The following is a 24,484-nucleotide window of genomic DNA, read 5'->3' on the forward strand; positions in this document are numbered from 1 at the left end:
CAACATTTCCTCTGCTTCTCTTCTCATCTCTTTCTTTCCTTCTTTTTTTCCTCCTCTCAATGGTGTGTCCAGAAAAGGAAGTCAAGCTCCAGCGTGCATTTGATGGTGAGCACCTCCCATAAAACTGCCTGTGACCCTGTGCAATCACCATTCTCATGCCATGCACGTCCAGCTTGTGCTCATCACCCCCTTCACATAGCATGTCTGGGCAAGGGGTGGGGCTGGGGGCTGGTGGGAAGGGGAGACATCTTGCACTTCGAAAGGTCCATGTTCTCACGGAAAGGATCATGCTGTAGACAAGGCCCTTGGGTAAGGGTTTGACTTGGTTCTGAAAGATGGGCACCTTAAATTCAGCTTTTGATATTGAGTGAACTGATAAACAGCCTCCCAAGCTGGATCAGCTGTCCGCATAGCCTTACCCTGGCCAAGAAGAGCATGGTCTCTGCACTCTCGTCTGGGCATGGAACCTTGGGTATTTCATTGCAGAAGTGCTGAAATGGACACAGGAGCCGGCATTGCACTGCGCTAGCGCTACCTTCCTTGGTGGTGAGCAGCCCTGCAGTGCAGAACAGACGGCCTTTTCCTCGTGTCCTGGGTGAAAAGATGCAGCACCATGGTGTGGCTCACACCCATCATTAACTTCCTGTTTCCTCCCAGAATTCTGTGCCTAAGACCCTCTTCCGTAACACAGTTGTTTTTCCCGTCTTCTCCCTTCCACTTCAGTGCTCCTCCCGCACCAAAAAAATTCCAAAAGTATATGGTTGGTATTAATGCCAAAATGAGTTGGCATTAATCACATATCTGACAACTGTTCCCATTCATTTCCCCCTTCATAATGAATGTGTATTTCCCCCCCGGATGTGCTGGATATATAATGCAACCAAATGTCAAAAGAAGTAAGTCTCATTCTATGTCGCTCGTCATATGAAGCTCTCGCTTCCTTCAAGCAAAATTCTGATTACATCAGCACCCCTCTCCTAGCTTTCCTTAGGGATTGCTTTGGGTAGCTTTTGGGAAGGGTAGTGGCTGAGCCAAAGCTTTAGACTTCCTTCATGGGGGGGGGAAGACTTCCTGCACTCTCAACAGCTCCATCTACAGACAAGAAACAGAGTCTAGGTAAAGCTCCTGCTATGCTCACCTCCTCAGGTTTTAATTTTAGGGTGCCCCCCCGCCGCCGCCGCCCCCATCAGAGTCTCCTCTTTCTCACTTCCCTGTAAATGAAAGTCAGCTTACAAGGAGGGTGGGGGATTGTAAGTACTACCACTACACTTCCAGCCAAGATTTTGCCTTCAGGACCAAAGCAGCGTATAACTCAGAGCAATATATAACACAGAGCAAGAGCAACCATGAGGCAGATAGAGGGCAGTGTTACAGTCTGTCACAATGCAGTACCTGCTGAATGTGCCATGATGATGATGATGATGATAATTTTATTATTTATACCCTGCCTATCTGCCTGGGTTTCCTCAGCTACGCTCGGTGACTTACAGAATACATGAAACATAATAAAGCATCAAACATTAAAAACTTCCCTAAACAGGGTTGCCTTCAGATCTTCTAAAAGTCAGAAAGTTGTTTATTTCCTTGACATCTGATGGGAGAAGGTCAGCACCAACACTGATGAGTGCTCATCCAAACCTTACCACCACCCGCCAATTCCTGGACAAGGAAGAAACAGCACCACAACCTACCTAGTAGAATGGTCCTAGCTACTTTCCAAAGTGCACAAGAGGATGCTGCTCCATGCTCCCCCCCTCAACAGAGATTACCAGCTAGAGTAACACTCATTGGAGTCAGTAGATAGTGATTGGCCTCAATGTTAACTTTCTGCCGAGTGAGGCTTTCTACATTAGGCAGGGAGATCGTCACCATTTGGCCTCAGGGTTTTGTTATCATTCCAAATCAAGATCCCAGCGCACCATGTGTCCATGACACAGGTACTTGCTCCCTGTCTCCTCATTGGGCTGGACAGTACCTGGCCTAATCTTAATGAAGGTGGGATATCTGGTTATAGCCTAGCCATCTGACACAGCAGGATGACTCCTGGAGAATACAGGTGGTCTCTTCATCAACAGGTTTTGTGCTTGCTACTATAAAGTAAAAACAGCAGAGCTGGCCACGTCGCCATTGAATGCTCAGCTGGAGAAGTTCATGGTAAAGCATCAATGCAAGTACACCATAGGAACAAATGGCCTTGATGCAAGGTGGCAGGTTGGGCTGTTGTCTTCTCACTTATACCTCCTGAACCCCTTAGTTAGTACTTCTGATGACACAAGAGCAGAACAGGAGGTGGACATTGTTCCTAGTGGCCCCTGCCCTCTGTAACAGCAAAGTTAAAATTTTGTATATCATGATAACTGCACCAAAGTTTCCCTCCATATGTGGGCTAAATGATCTTAAGGTCATGTTCTCTATAGGAAACCACTCTCTTCCGTCTTGCTCATTATCAGCAGTGCCCAGCTTGTGTTTCCAGTTGCTGCATTGGGAAGATAGTAAATCAGCATATGAACGAACTCTATGCCTGCCTGCCACTATTTCTATTGTGTATGCCAGTTGCTGTCAAGGCAGACAACTGGCTGCCCTCTCACATGTCTGTTAATAGCAGGTTTAATGTGAAGGTCCACTTTCTCTTGTGAATTCTCCGCATAACCTATGTGTATGTATTTGACCTGTCCTCAGTCTCTGATTTGGAATACTGCTACTACTGATTTCCAATGCATTCAGCCCAATCCTATGCACACTAACCTGGGAGTAAGCCTCACCGAACACAGCAGAGCTTACTTTCAAGTAAGCATGCATAAGGTTGCAATGTTAAGGTAGCTCAGGTGACTTTCCCTTCTGCATCTCTTTGTGAGAGTCAAAGATGTGGCAAAGACACCACAAGGTCCCTTGCATATGGTGAGTGCTTTTCTTGGCTGCACCGTTGCTTAATGAGATTTTGGGTTTACTTTGTTGGGGTGCAGTTCTTCATTATAAAAACAGGGTTGGGTTTTCCAGCTTGAGAGCTGTTTTCCTTTTCAGGTGGAACCAGAAGCAAAAAAATAGTGGAAGCAACGGATGGGTGTCTTAGCTTTTTGTACAGTAGGCTGTGTTCCAGTCAGTCAGGTGTCAGTGGCTTCTGCACCCCCACAATAAACACATCCCTCCACCCAGAGGGCACAGAGTGCAGTGGATGAGGGGCTTGCCCTTGTCCAGAGACACCCATTGGACTGCATTCACGGCCTAACAAGACCCTAGGTTCTCCACTCCTGTTTTAAAGTATTAAGAATAATCTTCAATAGGAGCTGAGTGGGCCGTTTCCACACACACACACCCATGAATAGATTTTATTAATTTATATATTTTCAAAAAGATCTTCATTTGGCATCTATCCCGTGTTAAATACCAGAATTCTTAAAGAAAAGAGAGCGAGAGAGGTGCTTGCAGCATAGCAAGGAAGAAAATCAGCGGGATCCTAAGTGTGGGAATTAAGTCTTCATTCACAAAGACTTTGTTTTTAGGAAAAGCAATGAGGCAGCAAGAAGATTTGCTACTGGTTTTATTTGTAACCATTATATCTGCTGTGATGTGCACATTGTCCCATGTGGTGGAAGGTACAGAAACACACGTGTTACTGTCTGTTTTTAATTTGCATCTCGAAGGTATGTGAAACGTCAGGCCTAGCTGGTGCAAATGAACATATGTTGAAACCCAGTTTTACACTTGCTTTGTCTTTCTCTTTTTATCATGGGTTATGGGGGGAGAAAACGAGAACTGGATTAACCAAAGCAGAGCTGTTTCCCTGTGTAGGGTTGCAGCCACGAGGGGATCTGGGGCAGAGATACCACCTCCCCAGCCAACTTGGAGGCATCTCATGACCTCCCTTGGGAGAGGTTAATAGTTCTCATGGACCTTTTAGAACTTGAAAACCTCTAACCCACATAGCATAGTGAACAGTTTCGATATGTGGGTTAAGGAAGTCTGCCGGTGAGTGTGCCCTGAGCATAATTCTAACAGAGCAGAATTCTGGAAAGCACAGCTTCAATGGCTTGCATGTCGGTTCTGCTTACACATGCTACAGAGTGGGCGTGGTTAAAGTCGGAACATGCTTAGGGTTGGTTGCAATGCCTCTCCATGAAGCTGAGATTTGTGTGGGGTTATTTACAGGGTTTGCGTTCAGCTTGTACTTGTTGCACCTGCTCAACCCATTACTCACACTTGGCGGTGTTAAAGCGACATTCCCATGATGCAGTGCCACACTGGTGCAGTGTGGGAGCGTATGTGTGTGTGAGAGAGGGGGGGACTCAAAGAACCATGTTGGCAGGGCTAATTAATTGGAAAGGTCTTTTCCCACCCTATCCTCATCTTGGTGGGGTTGCTCTCCCACATGGTTGCTTGATTTCCTCTCTCAAACACAGCAAAGTGACATTGTATAATGGGGAGCCATCTCCAATGCCTTGGAGTTTGTATTTGAAGAGGGCTCACTGTGTCGGCCAGTACCTGTCAAGTAAATAAATTAGTTGTGGGTTATCCCAGGTTACAAAAATCTCCCCAACTTTGTCTGTAATTTTCTGTTGCCCTCTTCCTATAGACGTATATGCTATCATTACAGGTGATCCTTGACACTTCTTCTGAATATCTTGATGATTGCATGGTTGGCCACCATGAAACACTGTGTTTTTTCTAACTCGTATTGCAAATTGATGTGTTAGTGCATATGGAACTACTGCAAGACTACTGCCCCGGGGGGGGGGGCGGAGCTTGGTACCAGTTGAAATGCATAATAGTGGAGCAGCCATGGTGCTATTGTGGCGAAGGTGCTTGATAGAGCAGGTTAATAAGATATTTCTGTGTCAGTATAATTCTGTTTTGCCAAAGGGTATCTGCCTCTCCCATTATTTTATCATGTATTTATTACACTTTTTCTAAAGAGCTCAGAGTGACTTTCATATGCTTCCTAGGCAGTCTCCCAACCAGGACCAGATTTGCTTTTAGTTTCAGCGGTAGAATTGCATCATGTACCTTCAGACTACGCTCTGGGCCTGTGCAATACATTGTGAACTGCAAATATACAACTTCCAGTTGTCTCAGATTTCCAAATGACTTCCCTGTGGATACTACAGACTAAATAAGTTTCAGCTCGACAGTGACTCCCATAGTAGGATAGTCATTCGACTAGTTCATCTTATCTGCTCCTTTCTCAGTCTGCTCTTTGGCAGCCAGGAAAGGGTTGGGCTGGCCTCTGCTGTGCATCGCCAAGGAGACCAAGCATCCGGGTTTGCCTGCTTCTTGAAAAACATGCTTCTAGACCACAACCTATACATTTCTGGCTTACCTGAATTCGAGCAGGATTGCTCATACTGGGAAATAATTGGGCTGGGAGTCTTCCGCTCTTTGAGAGAGGCATATGAGTCAACTAGCCCTTGCAACTTCTAATGCTAGGATCCAGAACTGCGGGAAAGGAAGGAAGGAAGGAAGGACATAAAGTCAAGATATTTTAGTGAACTAGGTTTGTGTGAACATGAGTCCAACTTATGTCCAACATCAAAAACTTACGTGGAATTCTGGGAAGGTCATTGAACACATTGGTTTCTCTGGCCCACTGAGGGATTAGTCATTAATATCTTCCTTCTGCTCCCGCCACAAGGTTTCTGAATGTGACCAGCCACCAGGTTGTTCCATCCAACATATTGCAGTTCATCTGAATGTATTCCCTTCTCTTATCTCCTCCATCCCTTGGCTAAGTTAACACTCCTATTTAAGCTACTCATCTTCCCTTAAGTTCCTTGCCACTTTGCTTTTGGACTAACCCATCTATACGCATCTCGTTCTTTTCCCAATCCTATTTAATCTTCCGTGGGTATCTGGGTGCATCTTTGCCATGAAAGGTGGCAAACCAGGCATGACCTGTTCCACTACACCTTCTCCTGTTTCCTTTCCCCTCCACAGGTGACTTTGGGAAGGGACTGAGTTGAAATGTCTTGTTTGCAGCAATAGCAATGTAATGTTTTTTATGACTGTTTCCCAGCAGGGTGGGGGGGAAACTAAACCATCTGTTTTTCTGTCTTAGCCGCAGACCAACAACAAAGCCAGTGTAGTAAGCCCAGCAAAAGAATCACCCCCAGTGCAGATGTCCATGGTATCTTTCCCAACCGTTTATCTGCCCTTCTTTGGTTTTTACTTTTGGTTCTTACCCTTGCCCAGAATGCTGCTTGCTGCTGCTCCGTGTTTCTGCTTAATTCTGTCTGCAATCTCTTGCCCCTGGCTCTTATCCCAAGCTCCCTTGCAAGTGAGAGGTGCAGAAGCGCTGTGGTGTCTGTGTGTGAGGCCTGCAGTTTGTCCTGACAGATCTCGGTCCGTGTGCCTGATATAATTTGACCTCAAGGAGGCCATGATGGGGTGGTCAACGACATCCAGTCTCCAAAGAATGATGGAATTGGAAACTTCTGCCCTTGTCTTACTTGCACCGGGTTTTTCACTCTTCCCGATTAACATGCTTGCAGCGGGAGCACACATTCCTCTGTTTTTGACAGCTCAACCAATGCCCACTCTGGCCCTAATTTTAAAGACTTGGAAGTAGGCTGTGGGCCACAGAAATGGATGAACATTGTGGGCATTGTGATACTGTCATAGAATGTTGGAACAGAACTGGGCAAGTTTCTCAAAAATAATACAGGAATGACTGCAAGTTAGGAGTCTTAAGAGACTGGATAGTTGCTTTCTACTCCGTGTAATGCTTCGGAGAGGTTCCCCCTCCTCCTTGGGATGTTTCATAATTTTTAACCCCGTCCTCTACTCACTGTACCTCACCATGCGTTGGCTTTTAAAATGCTGCTCTTGTGACGCTCAGCTGCTCCCCTCCTCTTTTTGTTGAAAATGTCTCATTTTGGAAACTTCAGTTCAACCAACTGTGGGACTTTGCAACTTACCTACTCGAGCAGTTCTTTGCTATGGAGCTTTGGCTGCCATTTTTGTGGGGAAATTGCGAATGTCCTTCCAGAGTCATTTGTGGGGGAAACGTGGAGGCAAAGCCCTGCTTCTCCTCTCTGATCTGGGTGAAATGCTAATGCTGGCTTTTAAAAGTAATAAATAACCAGTATCCTCCGTGATTCACTAATTCTTGGGCACTGCTGGAAATATTCTAAGCTGAGGAAAGTTCACAAAGAAAATTGGGATATAGAGAGGCTTGTATGTATGGCTTTGTCTCCTTGCAAGTTTATCTATTACAATTGGATATTTCTCTTCCAAAACTCTTGAGTGGCCCTTTAAGGTGGGTGGGATGGGGTGGGATGTACTTACACCGTTTTAGGATAGAGGTGTTTGTGCTTTGGTCTTGTCACTTTGCTCTCCCAACAGGCACTACACGGAGGGAGAAAAGTTTTGGAGCTGACATCTGATACTTGTATTTCTGTCCTCTTTCAATTAGGAACCGCAAACTACTGTTGTGCACAATGCTAATGATGGCATAAAGGTAAGTGACAGATCACAAAGGACTTGTGTAGTCCCAAACACCCTTTTCACTGTCCCCCAAAACCGAGTCTAATAGAGTGCATCCAGACAAGCAGCGTCATAAACGAGATCTCTCCCAGTTTCTGTAACACATAGGAAACCTTACCTTGTGCCCTGAGATCTTTGCATTCTCTGTTTCCCTCTCCCTTACCCACACCAATGTGGGGTGTGTGAGTTTGAGGGTATGCACAACATAAGCTTTTGCTACAAATTCTGGAGAGAGCTGGGGAACTCGGTTCACCATCGAGTTGAGGTTTGCGTTTATACCCCTATGGCTTTCACAATATGTAGTTGCAGCATTTTGCTGTCCTTGTTCCTGGCCATTGTCCTGCTACCTCGTCTTAATTTCCGTAGCCTTTTCCTCTTTCAAATGTGGCCACATATGTGGTGCCACTTTAAAGCCCTGCCCCAGGCACCACTAAATTCTACCTCTTAAAAAATAAAATATCTAGGGCAGGGTTTCCCCTGGTAAAGGTCAGAATCCGAAGGTTCATATGAGAGGAGACACCTGTCACAGAATCATAGAATTGGAAGGGACCCCCAAGAGTCATCTAGTCCAACCCCCTGTAATGTAGGGGCCTGTGACCCTCTGATTTATTAATGAAGCCCTTTAAAGAATCATAAACAGTGCCTTCAATCAGTCTTGGAAACATTTTGTTTATTTGCTAATTTGATTTATTTCACAATATTTATGCACCATTTGATTGTTTTAAAAAACAACAACCTCAAAGTGGTTTACAAAAGATAAAGCAGTAAGATCAAGAAAAAAATGCAACCCTACTTTTAAACATACAAACGTTGACATACTAAAACAGATCGAAATTACTTCAACTGTCCTAAGCAGGCTTATCTAAACAGGAATGTTTATAGCAGGTGCCAAAAAAAGTACAATAAATTGAAGGCATGACCCATTTTTCTGAACATCCCCTCTAGTACCTTGGGGTTCCAGATGCATTTATATACAAGAAACTTCCAGAAGGCATGTACTACTTGAGCCCTATACTTTAATGACACTTCTTCATATTACGAAAATGAGTCTCCCCCCCCCTAACCCCCCCAAAAATATTACTAGCCAAGTATCTTCCTTTAAGTCACATTCCAGATCGTTGTTTCAGGGTATTCTTACACCTGTTTGGTTGTCCGGGTTCATATTTGAGCAAAAAGAAATTATAAATATTTGAAATTATACCTTTTGAACAGTGTGGAGAAATAAGAATTTAATTTCCAAACTCAGAAAGATCACACGTGGCAGAAAAGTGCTGATTTGTTGCCATGCGCACCAAGGGATGTGCATGTTTCCCCATTTCTCCTTTAAATTCCATTTCTTTGATAGGTTTCCCATTTATATAGAAATCTCTCAGCCTATAAAGCCCCCTGTCATGCATGTTTCGATACTTCCATCTACCAATCTTTCTTGCAGGGTTCTACGGAGAGCTGTAATACTACCACTGAAGATGAAGACCTGAAGGGTAGGTTCCTTGGCTGCAAGTGGGCAAGATAGCCCAGACTCACTGGCAGAGACAGAGCAGTTTTCCATGCCAGGCTCCTTGTTGACTGGTCTATGTTCCCCTCCCCTAGTTGTAGTTGGAGGAGTAAGTATAGTGGGGCAGTAGGCTGGCTGCCATAAGGATTTTGCTAGCTGAAGGACTTCCTGTTGTCTAAGGAAGGCATGTACGATTCTCTGCCTTCTTAAAAGTTTTTGAGATTTCACCTAATCCTGGGAGTTTGGGGGGTGCGGACTGCTATATCACCGCTCCTTACGCAAGTGCAAGGAGCTATTTGTAGACTAGTCCCACCGGCCAAAAATACGTAAGGAACCAACTTGCATTCTCTTCAGCTCATCAGAACATTTGTGTGAAATGGGGCCCGATCACAGATGGCTCACCATTTGGTTTGGAGGGAGGATGCTCTCTGCATTCCGTTTGTGAGAGATATTTGCCTGCGAGAATGTCTTGTATTCAAGCCTGCCTACCTCACCTAGCAGCTGTGCAGGAGTAAGACTCAGTACTAGGGGGCCACTGAATACAACAGCCTTCCCCAACCTTCAGTCCCCAGATGTGCCCAACTGGCATATTTAGTTAGTCTCCCATCAGCCCCTCCCAGCATGGCCAATGATTGTGATCCTGGGGTTTATAGTTCAGCAGCAGGCTTGAGGTTGGGGAAGACTGTGCTGTGATGGCATATCCCTCCTAACGTGAATGAAGGCTTAAGATGAGCAGCCAGAAGTTATTTGCTGGTCAGTAGGGCTTTCTCAAAGGATTTACCCCCATTTATAGTTCTTATATAACTCTGCCTCTACCAGTACACCCAGATCTGGAATCCCCGTGACGGGGTGAGCTCCCGTTGCTCTGTCCCAGCTCCTGCCAACCTAGCAGTTTGAAAGCATGCCAGTGCAAGTAGATAAATAGGTACCACTGTGGCTGGAAGGTAAACGGCATTTCCGTGCACTCTGGTTTCCGTCACGGTTTCCTGTTGCGCCAGAAGTGGTTTAGTCATGCTGGCCACATCACCCGGGAAGCTGTCTGCAGACAAACGCCAACTCCTTCAGCCTGAAAAGCGAGACAAACGCCAGAACCCCATAGTCACCTTTGACTGGGCTTAACTGTCCAGGGGTCCTTTACCTTTACCTTACCTAGATCTTGACCCATATGGTCTTTTATAGGTCAACAGACCATATGAACAAGTCTCATAATTTAGGCCAGCAGCGCCACAAGACTGCATCGTAGCAGTAGCCATCAATGTAACACTGACACCAAAGAGCATTTGGGGTGGAGGGCACTGCCGAATTGGTTAAGCTGTTCGAAACCCTCGGTGCATTCCACAGTGACTCTTTAATACTCAGCAAAAAGCCTTTCCACACAGGAGGCCGTGCCTCATCAAGGATCAGCCCACTTTCATTCGCTCATATGTGTGAGCAAGTCACACAGTGAAATAAAGAAGGGATGGGGGCTGACAGATCCAGAAAAAGATTTGAGGGTTCTACAGGCACAGGTACCTTTGAGAACACCTTTTTGAAATGTCCCCTTGCCTTGGCTAGTTCGTAAGACTGATCTATTAGCCCTGAGCCATTAATTGGACCTGCTACCCTGAGGGTAGTGTTAGCAACTTGGGGGAGCCTATCCTAAATCTAGCCACCTGAAAAGTGCCAGAGGGGAACAAAGAGATGTGGACAGCCAGCATCTATGAATGGACCACAATAGCAAGTATGTGCTACTTCCCGCTCCTTTGTTGGAATACCAACAAAACGTAGCCTAGTGGCACAGAAACTGGTCACAGACCTGGTATGTGAGAGTATTCACACTCTACTCAAGGAAACAGGCTCCTAAGAGAGCAAGAGAGCTCATAACACAGAATATTTTTTGTCAAGAGCATTAGCTGTTTTTGCCTGTAGGCAAAAATAATACATGTGCATGCTTTAATAAGGAGTGGTGTGGTGGTAAAAAGAGCATCATTATGTGCTCTGAAGTGAGAGCCCGAAGCTCAGTTATAGAACACATACTTTCTGCGCACCAAGTCCTAGGATCAGTCCCTGGCATGAGCACCTGGGTCTTTGGAGAGCTGCTGCCAGTCAGAGTCGAACAGTACTGGGCTACATGGGCAAATGGCCTAACCTAGCATATTGGCTTCAAATCCCATATGTGCCAGTGTATTGTAAACATCCGTATAGGAAGTGCCCTCTTAAGAGCATCTTGTAATTCTGAAGTGTGTATGCAGAGCTAAAAGAAAGGTACGGGTTGCAAGAGAAATTGCATGTGGGAGCTTTTGATAAATTCCTTTCAAGAGAAGCCACTGTATGCTCCATTGAATGAACCAAGCTCTGATTTCGCTGTCTAGTCCCTTGAAAGGATAATTTCTCCACCGTTGTCATTTCTTTCCCATTCTCTCACGCATCTGCTTTCCCCATGATGAGCTGCTCTTTGCCAGAGTGCCCTTTCACAATCCACTCTTCTGCCAGAGCTGAGCCACTTATCCGCCGTTGCTACGTGAGTGTAGTTTATAGATGAGCTTGGTGGTGGATAGTGGATTCATGCAGGTAAACATGAAAAAAAAATCGTAAACAGACTCACGCAGTTGGCAGCTTCAGTGTTAGCTATATGAACAGGTGTAGGGACAAGCAGCCAACTCTGCCCTTAGCTGTGCACGATACCTGATAACGTCATGTCTTGGCAGGATTCACCGGCAAGATTTTTTTGTAATGAGTGTTGTACTTGTTTTGATGTCCTGTTCCATTATCTTTTTTTTTTACTGAATGTACATTGTTTTTTATTTTGTTTTGTTATTTGTGTGTGTATGTTTTGTGTGTGTGTGTGTTCTGCATCCTTTGCCATGCAAGCGCCCCCTCTCTCCATCGGGGATGGCAGCTCAGTGCTCGAAGGACGGAGTCACTGTGAGAGCAAAACCCAGACTGAGTCCAGGCAGTCCCAGCTTTCTCTCTGTTATTCAGCCAGTAAGTCCAGGGTTTACAGTCCTCCACAGCATTCCTTTCCCTACTGTGACTCTCTCTTCTCCCATTTCTCTGTCTTCCTCGGCTTCTGCAATATTCTTCCAGAATATTGGTTCCCATTTCCAACACTTCATATTTTCAATCTGATTCATCTCCACCCCCGAACCATTTCTGCTCATGTAACACTTTCAGAGAAACTCCTTTCCCTCCCCCTGCCACAATAAAATGAAACCATGACCTAGCTAATTTCATATCCTCTTTTCCTTAGCCAGATACCACATACTTCCTTTGCAATTGTTTAAAAAAAGTGCTTATTGATGTGTATTCTTGGGCATGACACTTTGTTTGGGGGTATATATGTATCTTATCATCTTACTATTTTATTTTAGATTTATGTACCGCCCTTCATCGTAAGATCTCATGGTGGTTCACAGAATAAAATAGGGGATAAAAACAAGTACATAATTTAAAACAAAACAGCAAAATGAAATCTCCACCTTCCCGCAGACACATTTAAAAGGCTGTAGAATGTTAATCAGCCATTGTAGGGCAGAGGTTCAATTCTGCACCAGCGTTCAGAAATATTCAGTAAACCGAAGTCTTCGCTGGCTGAGAAGGCCTCTACTAAAAAGTTTGTTAGGTTACAGCTCTTATGGACACAATATCCCTTTCCTACATTGGTGCAGGGACAAGCATGAGATAAGGTCTTTCATGCCACAAGTGGTGATTGCAGATGTATACAGGAAGCCCTGATTGGCTGGGGGTCTTCCAACTTTTGCACATGGAGCAAACAAACACAGCACACCATGGGTGAGAAGGGACCACAGCACACAGCACAAAACCTTCCATGCAGGATTGCCCACCAGTGTGGAAGGAAATCATTGGTATATCAGTTAAAATCAGAAGACTTAAACTGCCGTTGTGTGAACCCATGCACATCACTTGCACACACAGAAAAATCAGAACTCAAAAACCCATTTCTGATATATTTTCTCTGTCCAGCAGCACCTTGGGGATAGTATAGCTGTCTAGATTACTCACTATCAGTCTTGAGAAACTTTTGCTGAGATGTGTCAGAGCTGTGGTTATGATCCTGCATAGGGACCGTATGAGAAACACTTGCAACTTGACTTCAGGTTATCCCTCACTGAAGAGGCACACTTCAGCAGGGAATTGGAAACACAAGCAAATTCAGCCCCTTTCTAGTAAAAAACAGATTTGAAAACCCTGCCCCCCTTTTCCTACTCTTCTCTTGTTCACCTGAAATTATCTGCTATCAATCCTTCAGAGACTTCTTTGTTAGTGCCCCTTGGTTTTTAGAGTTGAAATACTCCATTCAACTGTAGCATCTCGGCTCATATTTTACTCTAAAACCAGGACTGGACTGTTTTTAAGCAGCCAACTTCTGTAATGAGATAAGCAAAATTTTGTCTTAAGTCATTTTGTTTCTGTGAGTCGTACGTGTGTGTGAAGCTGAACGTGGGCAGGCGGATGGGAGGAAAGTGATACGGAACAGCTAACAAAGCATCATGATTTTTGTTTATTACATTTGTATTTCAAAGCCTATATGGAGATGATCTTTATCTCCTCTCCAAACAATACCCTCTTCCAAAATCTATAGGTTTGGTGAGAAAGTATTTGGGGGGTTGGATCCCAGCATTGCCTAGTTGGAATGAACATTTGACCAAAGGAGACATCATCTTCCATTCCAAACTATTGCAAAGCCTTTGTTCCCCTCCTGTAAAGTAGAACCACAATGAGGCATGTTAGGGTCATGTAGAAATCCTGCTCAGGGGGAGGCAAGGGAGCCCTGCTTCTGTGCTTTATCTGTTGCTCTTATTATTTGGAGTTAGATTCCTTCACCTTCTCCTTCCTCAAATCTTACTGTATTTCTTAGTTGCTGCTTTGAAAGACTCTCTTTGTGAGGATCCAGTTTCCCCACTTGGTTTGCATTGCAGAAGTTGGTGGCATTGCTGCATCTGGGAGGGGTGTGTGTGTGTGTGTGTGTGTGTGTGTGTGTGTGTGTGTGTTTTCAATGCAGTCCTTATTTTGTTTTCTGGTTTTTATTTTTGTTTTAATGCTTGCATTTGTTTTGCAGCTACCACTACACAATCTTGTGAAGAGAAACTACTTGCCTGGGACAGCCCAGGGCAAACTGTGGAGTTGGACCGCGCTCAGTCGGAGCCTGTTCTAACTCCTGTAGTTCCATTTGCACTTAACAATCCGCCATGTAAGTTAGCTTTGTAGTAGCAGGAGTAGAAAAAAACAACACCTAGTACTTAGCCTCCTTACTTATCTACCTTTTCTGAACCTTTTTCTCTCATTTTTCCAAAATATATATTCCCCTCCCTCACTCCCTCTCTTTGAATTATTTCTTTCTCCTGAATTGGCTAGCTTGGAGCAAGAAGCCCCAGTTCAGACCTCCGTTGGGCACATGAAAACATCAGCCCCAAACAGCAAGCACAATTCTCAAGCTGCAACTGCAGACAAAAAAAAAAGGTTACGCCATCTAAAGTTTCCAGCCTTAGCAAAGTTCCAAACTTGGAATAAATGAATCCGTACCATAGGTGTGCCATCTGTCACCCTTCCATCCACTTCCACAGTTTTAATGCATTGGAGATTGCTGTGTGGATGTTTAGAGAAGTACCAGTATTTTGATCTCATCCAGCTCTCCTTGTTCTGTAGCCTCAATTCCTGTATGTTGACAGGCTAGGAGGCGTTCTGCATGTAAAACATCAATCCTGGTGGCTCCACTGAAAAGGTTTTCTGGCAGCAGTGAGATGTATTCTCAGTCAGTGTAGACAGTGCTGTGGTTGGGCCTGGCATGGAGTGTATGTATTTGTATATTCATATAACATCCAACACTTCTTGTTATGTAGCCGCAATTCCTAAGCATTCACCACGGTAGAGGACTGGAAGGCAAGTATGCTAATTCCAGGTGAATCCAAGCATCGCTGGAGGGAAACGGTTCAGCGGCTTGCATGTATGATGTTGAGGGTCTAAGAATGGCCTCCGTGTGCTTCCGAACCATTTCTGCATTGAAAATGCCAATGTGGTAATTACAGGGGTGTCTTCTCTCTGATTTGGCCAGCTGCAATCTGTGCAGCTGGGACATTGAAAGGAGACAAAATAGAGCTGCCTTTTGCTCCTTTTTTGGAGGATACAGCAGGAGGTGAAGGTTCGAAATGTACATGGCATCTCTCCATGTGATGCACTGGCCGCCTCAGCACATCCATATGCTCCCCCTGTTGTTGGGACAGCATTTCACTTGCAAATGTGAAAAAATAGGTCCCGTCATAATCACTTAAGACTAGTAACAGTAGCATCCATACAGAAAGTTCATAAGGCATGTGAAGTTATTGATGGCCTTGTTGATAGAACTGTTCTTTCTGCTCTGGGAAATGAAAGCATTGATAGATGGGGTATGAAGCAGTTTTTCCCACTTTACAGAGGTCTTGTTGCTGTTATTGGCTATTCATTCATTCATTTCTGCCCTGCCTTTTGCCTCAAAGGACTCCAGGGAAGCTTAGTGACTATATGTCTTACCTGTGTAAATGAAACATTCTTATGAACAGCAGCCAGTGACTTGCAATGTGTGGTGCCTTGCACCAACAGATTCAGCTCAGACCTGAATCCTAGAAACTATTTCTTGTCCTGTTCCCATATGGTTCCAACAAGAGCTTTTCTGCTGTCACACTTCTGTAATTAATATGCGCAACAACTGTGTGCATTTTGAATTCGGTGGAAGTATACACATTCTCAAATTAAGTCTTGAGCTCTATCTCTTTTGACCAAAACAAGGGCCAAGGGCAATCACAATCATGGAAATGTCTAAGAACAGAGAAAGTCAGCGGTTTTTTCCATCCAGGTAGCATATCTTTATGCATTCAAGGCCTGTAGTTGGTCCAGTTCTTAGAACTTGCTCAGCTTTGTTTTAATTGAATTGGAGTAAAGGAGAGGCAGATACTGCTTCCTGTCTGGGATTCAAAAATCCATGGGGTGCCTCAGTGCCTCTAAAAATTGGGGGCATTCTGCTGTACACATGGCTATTTTGGAACAAGCTCAAACTCGGGAGTCTAAACAAATCCCCCTAAACATTGGAAAACATGTTTTTGCACCCACTTACAAAACAGACTGGAAAAAACCACAAAGTTGTCTGCGTGCAAAATTCCTGGCAAGCTACAATACATGGCTGGTGGTCTGCATTCAGCTTGATGGTTCACAGTTCCTAGTGAGAACACAGGAGCTGTGGCTGATTGTATGGCTGAGAATAGGTTCCAGTGTGCCAGAATCATTCCTGCAAATAGTGTGTGTAGCAGTATTTGATAGTAGCACAGTAAGGCATAATCCTATATAATTATGCAGTAGGAGCAGATACTAAGAAGGTGGTTTGTGTCTTGAAAGGTTGTCCAGTGAAAGAGGAAGGTGATACTACAGCTAGGAACCTTTCATTGGCACAGCATCTTGATACAGGAAGGCTCTTGGGAGCTGTTTTGGATCCTCTGCTGGTGGGAGTCTTGGTTTAGAACATCTGAAGGGCACCAAGTTGGCAAAGGATGGTTCAAGCCATCAAACAGGCACTTATAGGCAGTTTCTGTAGACCTGTCAATGTGTCATCCTTTTGTTGTTCTCTTTGGGGATCTGTGGAACTGAAGCCCACAGTTCAAAGAAGTGAGGGACTTCTGTGGCCCATTGCAAACATAATGCAGTTTGTAAACCTCCGGTGCAGGCACCCTTTCCTTCCCTGAGCTCCCTCTGGAATGACTCCCACATTCTTTCCTTCGCATCTTTTAGCAATGGCTTCGTATTCTCCGTGCACCCCGGTGCAAATTACAGCGAACGCAAACCAGGTTCATTGGAAACGATGGTTTGCACACCCACTTCAAAGCATGGTTCCACTCCTAGGTTTATGAGGGAGCCATGTTTTGCATTAAGTACCCTTTGTGACAGTGGGCATGCAATAAGGGACGGAAAATTGAGAGGAAAGTTGCTCAAGAGGTAGAGGGAGCGAGCACCTGAGCTCCTGGCCCTGCTGCCATTGCTGTAACCATGATTGAGGTCAGGATCATCGTGCCTCCAGTAGACCCTCCCCCTCTTCATATCTGCACCTCAGATTTGAATGATGCAGTGGGTCTTTCCACCCTAGAAATAGTGTAATGGAAATGTGACGGTAGTCTGATCCTTGGTGCTCTCCACATACCTCCTGCACAGATTGTTAGAGCTGAGCCTTTTCTTGGGTGTAGCAGTGCTGCTGTTCAAACTGCCGCCTTCTCCCTTCTTCCTGCATTCCTTCCATCTTCCAGACTCCATTCTTTCCAATATGTAGCTGTCATTACTACTGTTCTGGGATTCAAGAGAGCAACCACCGCTGCGAACACTGCTCTGTTGAATCTCCGGAAGGGAGCACTTGCTTGCCATATGTTTTGTCCCAACTCCCATGTGCTGTAAAGCTGCCTCTTTTTTTATTCCCTTCTCCAGTGCGTAAACAAGAGATCATAAAGATAACAGAGCAGCTGATTGAGGCAATCAACAACGGAGACTTCGAGGCATACACGTAAGTGGAGAAACACAATTGGCCATTCGAAGCCAGATAATTTGGGTCAAAGACGACATAACCATGGGGTGGTGAGGTGGAGAAGGGGAGCAGAAAATAGCAAAAACGTAAATATAAGTAGTCTGATACACGTACAGTTTCAGTCCATTATATTTATTAAGTCATATTAAAAAATAAATGAATTTCAATAGTCAAGTGTTTATCAATCATCCCAGTACCTGTGTGCTTATGAGGGAGGGCAATAACAAGTCTCTCTAGTTGCTGTGGTTTGATAGAGGCAATGAGGATCACACTTGTTGGTGTGAATCTAGGAATAACATTTACTGTCAGGCTAAGTAAATTTCTGCTGGACTGTACCACTTCACAATGCAGGTGGGGACTCACATAATGGCCTCCTCCTTCATACAAACAAACATGTGAGCAGAAAACTAGTATGCTGGAGAGAAAGTTATTCGCCTAACCTCTGTGGTATGCTACTTTTCTTTATTCTGTCATGTGAACCCTCACCTACAGTCGACACAGCCCACATGCAGGTTTACCACCTAAGTGAAAACTAGGCCTTAGTCTCAACATAAGATGTATTTGGTGTTTGATCGCTTGGTTATATGGAATCTTCTCACAGGAACGAAGTAGGATGTAAATATGGCAAGTGTGTGTGTATTTGCTGCTGTATGGGCAGTTTTAAATGCTCTCTAAGGTGACAACTTAAAAATAAAGAGTTGACTAGTTTTCTAACTAGGCAGGAAAGGAAGTGTGGACAGAGCTGTCTATGAACCTGAATTTGCATTTACATTGGGAGTGCGGAATGTGTGGCCTCTTAGATGTTGACTCCAGTTTTTGTTTTCCTTGGCTACTGGCCATGCTGGCTGGTATTGATGGGAGTTGGGGTCCCAACAACACCTGGAGGGCCAAAGATTATCTGATTTACATGAATAAATGCAGCTACTTTAGTAGAAGTGCAGAGGTGAATACTAATAAGCACTCTCTGTTGCATAGAGGAGTGTGTGCAAGCATGCACATAAACACAAGCAAACAAGCTTATTTTCCCAACATATAAACTTTAGTCAGTGATTAGTGTTCTTTCCCCCCCGTAATGCATTGCAACCTCTTCCTGGTGGCACATTCTCTAGGAAGCTAAAAGGGCTATCATAAAGTAGGGCTTAGGAAAATGCTTAGGGCTTATTATAATACTTAAGGAAGCTCAACTTTCTGTTCCTGGTTGGGGAGTCCTTTGAATCAATACTGCATGGTGCAAACAGTCTATATTGACACAGGCTGCAGGTTCAGATACCAATGAGATCCTTTGTACTTTTGTTTCTTGCAGGAAGATCTGTGACCCTGGATTAACCTCATTTGAACCTGAAGCACTGGGGAATCTCGTGGAGGGAATGGATTTCCACAAGTTTTACTTTGAGAACTGTGAGTGGTAGAGAACTGGCAACACCAAAATTACCCTTGACCCTGCTTGCTTAGGTAGGAAAGAACTGCAGTTTTAAGACCATCTCTGGACTTAGATTGGCAGTGGGGAACTTACTGTAAGTGTATTATCTTGGAAATTTGCACTCCAGAATTCTCCTCTTAGTTTTTCTTTTAATTGGATTTTTTGTATCAGTTGCCTGATACACCATCAAACGACAACCCTGAGAGCCTGTCCATAAGGATACTGATTGATGGTATTGAAAGTTACAGAAAAATCTAGAAGAACAAACAGAGTTTCTCCTTATATGGGCTATCCATTTGGGACACCAAGGCAATTAATTTCTGTGCTGAAGGCACACCTGAAACCAGGTTGAAATGAATCCTGATAATTGGTGTAATTCAGCAGTGTCTGAAGATTCATAGCAGCCCCAGAAGTTGGATATTTGTGACTGGCCAATTAGTTGTTAAAATCCCCAGGATCCAAAAAAAAGGGTTTCTTCAGTGGTGATTTCACAACCATCTGATTTATCAACCATGTGGCTTTGACGATACCTTGGTTTCCACCCTTCTCCCACCTTTGAGTCCATGTATAGAAATGAATATAAATGAATATAAATGAATAAATTATTAGAGATATGGGGTGACCAGAATTTCCTGCAAATAAGCATCAGAGTGCAGAAGAAAGGGGGAGGGGAATAGTAGAAGGACACAAATGTGAACTCCACCTTGTCTACTTCTTTAGAAAGTAGAAAGCATACATGAATAAATAATAATAGTATCAAGCAAGATTCAGGTTCTTTCCTCCCTGCTATAACCAACACTTGAAAGATAGCCACTTACAAGCAGGCTCTGACTGTTGGAATCTCTTATGGCTCCCCAGAGGCAGGCGGAGAAAAATGATGGCCCCTTTCTCTGCAATCTGCTTATGTTTGTTTTATTTCTCCTTAGCAGTCAACTTTGTTCCTTGATAAAACCATTGTTTTTTATTTTCAAATAATCCTTTAGGTTCACACAGCATAATAATAATAATAATAATAATAATAATAATAATAATAATAATTAATAATAATAATAATAATAAAGTATCCTGGTTCTCTAGGAGTCTGAGATTAATTCATTTAAAGAAAATTATTTGAGGGACTGGAGCATAGAAGCAGTTAGGAAAAGGAAGGAGTTTTGTGGGGGCAGTTGGTCGGACTGCTTCATTATGGTCTGACTGGGATGGAAAGAAAAGCAAAGGATGTGTGATCTGTTGGGGGAAGTGACCAAAGTAATGAACGAAATAAACCTGTTTCTCTTTGCGAGGTTAGGGGGAATGCTGATTGTTTTACATGTCTCCCCAGTATTGTCCAAGAACAACAGCAAGCCAATCCACACCACCATCCTGAACCCCCACGTTCACGTTATTGGTGATGACGCAGCCTGCATTGCCTACATCCGCTTGACACAGTATATTGACGGTCAAGGCCGACCCCGCACCACGCAGTCGGAAGAAACCCGTGTTTGGCACCGCCGTGACGGCAAGTGGCTGAATGTCCACTACCACTGCTCTGGGGCCCCAGCAGCTCCACTCCAGTGAAGCTGAAAGATGGGTATGTTGGGCCAGGAATGTCTCTCCAGTACAAAGAGGAAGTATAGAATGGCAGAGGAAGCCTGACCAAGGAGACCTGTGGGTGGGAACTTGCAAAGATACATGGCAGTTCAAATCTCTTGGCTAAGTAGATAATGCTCACTACTGTTTTCCCAGCAGTGAAGCACAAAGCATGCTGAAGGTGTCAGACCTATCAGGTAGGGGTGGGAAAGGCAAAGGAGGATGATGAACAAGACAAATGTCGTTTTCTCCCCTTAGTGTTGTTTCACAGTTGTCATTGTTCGGCCTTCTTGAAGATTGGTGGGAGGTTCCAACTGCCTCAAAAGAGCTTTTTTAGCCTTGCGTCTCCAGTCCCAGAAGGTGCAGGCTAACTCAGTGCTGAATTCCCTCCTGTCTACAAGAATAGGAATACACCAAGCCAGAATTTTATTATCTATGCCTGGTGTTTCTCATGGTCTTCTGTTGAAGACCGTGCTGGGCAAAATCATGCACAAAAGGCGGTGTGTCCCAATGTCTGGAATTGTTGAAGATTTAGCTTTGACAGCTTCAGAAGAGTGTTGAAGAGTATACTGAGGCCTACATTTATTGGCTCCTGACTTGATCCCCTCACTTCCTGTATTCACACATAGATAACAAGGAAATAAATTGTTCCAACCTGTTCCAACAATTTACTCCTGATATCATCTGCAATGATAAACAGCATAGTTAATCTGCTCATGCTGTTAATACATTTATATTTTTATACATCTAGGAACATGTTCTCAATTCTGTGCACAAGTGAAGTACTGCATTTTAAAGGCACCTAACCCATCCCCCAGTTCATTCTCTTTTACATGAATTCCTTTTGGTCTTTTTCCACCACTGAATTTTGAACCATGGTTAAACAGTTCATTGACACCACCATGAGACATTGCTAACCAGGGTTCATTATTGAACGGAGTTTGCTAACCAGGTTTCAGTCTTGGGGAATGCTGACTTCCACTAAGTGCAGTGCTGAGATTACAGTTAACTCAAGTTAAAATACTTAATGGAAGCTTGCAAAAACAGACCCCCCAAACAAAAACAAACCTGCCTAATTATGCCAGCTGCTGGGTAATTCCAGTTTTCCCTCTGATAAAAGTAACAGAAAAAGAAAACTGATCTCACCCAATATGAGATTCTGCTCCATTACTTGCTGCAGGTTTTATTGTTCGCTGTGAGAAGTGACTTCAAAGCAAGTGGGTCGGATGAATAGTAACTTAATTGGGTGGTGAGAGAGATGCCTTCTAATGAAACTGTAGTCTCTCTAATTGAATCCCTTACCCCACCTTAAATCAAGGTGTATCCATCCAAGAATTCCTCATGTAAGTTGTTCCATTAACCTGGCTACGTTTCCTTCTGTCTTCCCACCCTTCAAATCTATCTCCCCTTTCTGACTGCAGCAGCTTTCGGAGATACTCAGCGGGAGGGCAATATCTTCTCAGCAAGCAGCTCTGGAGTGCCTGAATTACAGCAACGGTCATGTTCGTTTTGACGTTTAAAAAAATAATATATGAATTACAAACCGGCAGCAGCCAAATGCACGAAACCCTGCATGAATCTGATGCTCCGGGCGCTGCCGCCTTTCTGTTGTTTTTCCATGGATCCATCGTGTCTGTTTCTGCTGTATGAAGGTGTCTTTTAAATCTCAAGAGAGAAAACCCATATTGTTTGTATAGAAAAGAGATCATCATCCATGATGGAGTGTCCAGCGCCTCCTCTCCAGGGCTGATGATGAGGCAGCAGCTGTGGAGCATCTTTCAGAACCGGAGCAAAGAAAGGGGAAAGAGAAAGCAGCTCAGGCAGCAAAATGCTGGAACCTGTGCTCTGTGAAGGCACAGTGGGAACTAACATGTCCGGGCTATGCTGCAGCTTTAATCGGCGAGATATGGCTGGCGACGAGCTCTCAGGGCCAGCGTGGAGAAAAGGGGGCAAGGTGGAAGGAGGACATTTCTCAGCCCTTTGCCATACAGCAGACTGACTTGAGCCCAAGGGTCAGCGGTGGAGATGTGCAGCAGTCAGCCGATTGCTCGGCCACTGGGTCCCACTGATGGACTGCGTTAAAATGAACAAGAATGTTTTAAGGAACAAATGTGAGCTGGATTAAATAGCGTAGGAGCTTGCTCTTCAGAGGTGCACTGATTTATTTTTATTTTTTTTAAAGAAACAGCCGCTCCTTGGAGGCATGAAGTCAGCTTATAAGGGCAAAGTTTAAGAGCAAATGATATTAGGGGGAAGAGGGTACATGAATGGCTTGGTTTTGTTTTGTTTAGAATAGATGGGATCCAGATTGCTGCAGAATATGTGCTGCTTAGGAAACAGTTGAAAAGCTTTGTGTTAACATCCTGCCCTGAAGTTTTGCACACACATGCGTTAGCTTCCTGTATGGTGTGTAACTTAGTTTGTGTTTTATACTGAAATAGATTATATATATATATATAAATATATATATGCACCCCTGTAACTATGGGGCTTGCTGGTTTCCCAGTTTTATTTGTTTTCTGATAAATAAGCAAAGGGAGCCAGCGACTTCAGGCAAGTGCTTTTTCCACTAGCCCAGTCCCTCTGACACAGCTTTGTTTCCTGTTGTTCCATTGGGTGTATTTTTAAAAAAAATCTCCCTCCCATCATCTGTGGTGGTGTGTTTACTCAGTTAAACGTTGAATCAGAACTTTGGTTTTACTTTATGTAGAAGGTTCTCCAGTTTCTGCTGTAGTTACAACTAGGAACCCAACACACCCATTTTGCATTGGCCACAATTGTCTCCCTTGCCACCAAGAAAGGCAGGCATTGCTCTTTATTCCCTACATGGAAAATGTTTGACAGTTGTACACCTTGGCCATTGTTTTACCCATTTTTATGTAGTAGAGGTGGGATAGAAACCTTCCCGGTAAACTTTGACGTTCAGATTGACTCCCTGTCCTCTGGACACGGAGGACACCAAATCTCTTTTGCATGTACGGTCACTTACATTTGAGAATATGGGATTCCATTAAATTACACTCCACCCCTTTGCTGCCTAAAAAGGACTAAGCAGAGAATAGCAGGAAGACAACCTTTTGATGGAGTTTTAGGACAACAGAAAGTTGCGACGATCCCATGGAACGGAAGGAATGTGTTTTCTACTTTGCAGTGAACATCCTAGCTTCTGTTACTGCTAACAAGGCTGATAGCTCAGTCCCACAGCATTTATCACGGCATTTATCACAGCTTATCTTCAGCACAGCAAAGGGAATTTACCCTTTGCGAGGTTTGTCTGCGCAAATCCTTCAACCTTTTTCAGCCTCGTCTAGAGCCAGGTGAAGGAGAAAAGGAATGCTGACTCAAGTAGAGGGATAGAAGTGAGACTTTTAATGTAGAACATCCTTAGATAGCACTAAGCTTAGTGAGTGAGGCGACAAAGAAAATCCTTGATGATTTTATTCAGGTTTTTAACAATAAAGCCACCATGTGGGGAACAGGAAATTAGTTATGCAGCTTTTTAAAAAATGACAAATTCTGCATGCTTTTAGGTCTGATCTTTCCTTGTCTCTTTATCTGAAGATTATTAATGATAAACCCTCTCTGTATTAAGTATCTGCATCTTTCAAAAATATTTTTTTTGGAACAGTTTTGAGTTGAAGTTTTTTGTCTTTGTTTTTGCACAGTCTTTGAGACATGTTCTAATTTAATGAGAACCTTAGCTTGGTATGGCCATTATCCAACACAGCTATAAACCTTTAGCATTCTTAATGTTCTCTTATGGGGTTAATGTAAGCATCTATATATAATATTATATCAAGTTTTAAACAGGAAATGGAAGATGTTTGATGCAAAAATTTTGCATGATAGAGAATTAATTGAAATCAAGTTAGGCTTTTTTCTGAATGTTGGTAGAACCTTCATAGCTTTGTTATAATGAAACCTTGAACCGGAAATATTTAATAAAATAACATTTAAATGGTGCAAAGTCACATAGTACTCTTGTATT

The 24,484-nt window shown here is 43.8% G+C and overlaps 1 protein-coding gene across 32 annotated transcripts in view; it reads left to right on the forward strand.

The window, feature by feature from the left end:
- CAMK2G (calcium/calmodulin dependent protein kinase II gamma) overlaps positions 1-24,248 on the forward strand; it is a 157,800-nt gene extending 133,552 nt beyond the window's left edge. For 2 of the 32 annotated variants that reach the window (XM_035138185.2, XM_035138188.2), the window contains 10 exons: positions 73-105; positions 6,050-6,118; positions 7,406-7,450; positions 8,909-8,957; positions 11,822-11,935; positions 14,031-14,162; positions 17,411-17,486; positions 18,811-18,905; positions 20,249-20,497; positions 21,918-24,248. In XM_035138185.2, the coding sequence (XP_034994076.1) occupies positions 73-105; positions 6,050-6,118; positions 7,406-7,450; positions 8,909-8,957; positions 11,822-11,935; positions 14,031-14,162; positions 17,411-17,486; positions 18,811-18,905; positions 20,249-20,484 (849 nt within the window). In that variant the 3' untranslated portion in view covers positions 20,485-20,497; positions 21,918-24,248. The remainder of the gene's footprint in view (positions 1-72; positions 106-6,049; positions 6,119-7,405; positions 7,451-8,908; positions 8,958-11,821; positions 11,936-14,030; positions 14,163-17,410; positions 17,487-18,810; positions 18,906-20,248; positions 20,498-21,917) is intronic. The other 30 variants (XM_060275059.1, XM_060275060.1, XM_035138187.2 and 27 more) reach the window with 16 other exon arrangements.
- Positions 24,249-24,484: the final 236 nt, after the last annotated feature.

Source organism: Zootoca vivipara, chromosome 5 (genome assembly GCF_963506605.1).
Source record: "Zootoca vivipara chromosome 5, rZooViv1.1, whole genome shotgun sequence".
Classification (NCBI taxonomy): Eukaryota; Metazoa; Chordata; class Lepidosauria; order Squamata; family Lacertidae; genus Zootoca; species Zootoca vivipara.